This window comes from Otolemur garnettii, unplaced genomic scaffold, assembly GCF_000181295.1.
Source record: "Otolemur garnettii isolate 467f Iridium unplaced genomic scaffold, OtoGar3 scaffold00110, whole genome shotgun sequence".
Lineage (NCBI taxonomy): Eukaryota > Metazoa > Chordata > Mammalia > Primates > Galagidae > Otolemur > Otolemur garnettii.
This window is the reverse complement of record NW_003852505.1, coordinates 2,405,062-2,406,454: the sequence shown is the minus strand read 5'-3', so window position 1 is coordinate 2,406,454 and position 1,393 is coordinate 2,405,062. Positions and strand designations below refer to the sequence as shown.

The 1,393-nt window shown below is 48.2% G+C and overlaps 1 protein-coding gene across 1 annotated transcript in view; it reads left to right on the top strand.

Annotated features, from left to right (window-relative positions):
- Window positions 1-1,393, top strand: part of KIAA1210 (KIAA1210 ortholog) — a 59,240-nt gene that overhangs the window by 43,751 nt on the left and 14,096 nt on the right. The window contains 1 exon segment of the mRNA XM_003797033.1: window positions 921-1,121. Coding sequence (XP_003797081.1) covers window positions 921-1,121 — 201 coding nt within the window.

The following is a 1,393-nucleotide window of genomic DNA, read 5'->3' as shown; positions in this document are numbered from 1 at the left end:
CCAAGTAGCTGGGACTACAGGCGCCCGCCACAACGCCTGGCCATTTTTTGGTTGCAGCCATCATTGTTGTTTGGCAGGCCCAGGCTGAGGATTCGAACCCGCCACCTTAGGTGTATGTGGCTGGCGCCTTAGCTGCTTGAGCCACAGGCGCCTAGCCTAGTGTGCCTTCTTGAGAAAAAATAAATATAAGAGTGTCTTATTTTCAGGGAAACGTGGTACAGAGGAATTCAATGAGGTGTCCCAAAACCATATTGTTTGGAGAGAGAGAAGGCAGTCATAATTAGGGTGAGGTTACAGGCTCCATCCCCATCCCACTGGAGGTGGGAGCACTCAGTTCCTGAGAGTCCTCCCATCAGCCTTGCACCCATGAACTGTAGATATAAACAAAGCTAGTGTTCTCGCTATGAAAATGCAACTTGCAGATAGGCCCTCTTCCAGTCTGATTTTCTTCCCTCTACCCAACCCTCCAAAGTAGAAATCCTAGAGCAGTGACTTTCAACCAGTGTGCTGTGGCCCACTAGTGTGCTGTGAGAGGATCTTAGGGGTGCCATGAGATGTCTTCCTGTTAATAAGAATGGGACACAGGACTAGAGAACATGCAGGGTTTCCTCTGACCTTGTAAACTCCATTCAGTGGTTGTGTTCCTACCCCAAGGGCAGTGGGGTGTCCCTGAATGCTTTCTAAGCAGGAGAGTGACCTGAACATTTTCCTGCTTCTTGTTTTCATCTGCAAGGGAACCAGTAAAAAATGTGGGGCTTGCCTCTAATGAGCCTACTGACTGGGAACTAGGAAAAAAGGATACTTCCTCAGTTAGTTGAGCAAGTATTTCTTATTTAGGAATTCTTCAGCCAGAATTTTGAATGTGGGAGATCAATGGTAGCATGTGGGTTGACTTGTTTATTTTCTCTCACCCTCTTCAGAACATCTCTAAACCATCACCTGGACCTGATCAGTCCCAGTCCTTGACTGCATTGGGAACCACTGCACCCAGCAGCACCCAGCCGGCCACGACTTTCATCTCCTCAGCCACCCAGCAGGTCTGTTTGGATTCTTCAGCTGCTCGACATAAGATAGCTTTAAATCCTCGGAAGCAAAAGAAGAAAAAACACTCTCACACGACTGTAAGTCCTTCAAGAGACCCAGGAATAGGCTCACACCTGTAATCCTAGTACTTGGAAGGCCTGAGCTCATGGGTTCGAGACCAGCCTGAGCAAGAGCAAGACCCTGTCTCTAAAACTAGCTGGGTGTTGTCGTGCCTGTAGTCCCAGCTACTCAGGAGGCTGAGGCAAGAGAATCACTTGAGCCCAAGAGTTTGAGGTTGCTGAGAGCTGTGATGCCAGGGCACTCTACCAAGGCTGACAAAGAGAGACTCTCAAAAAAAAAAAAAAAAAAA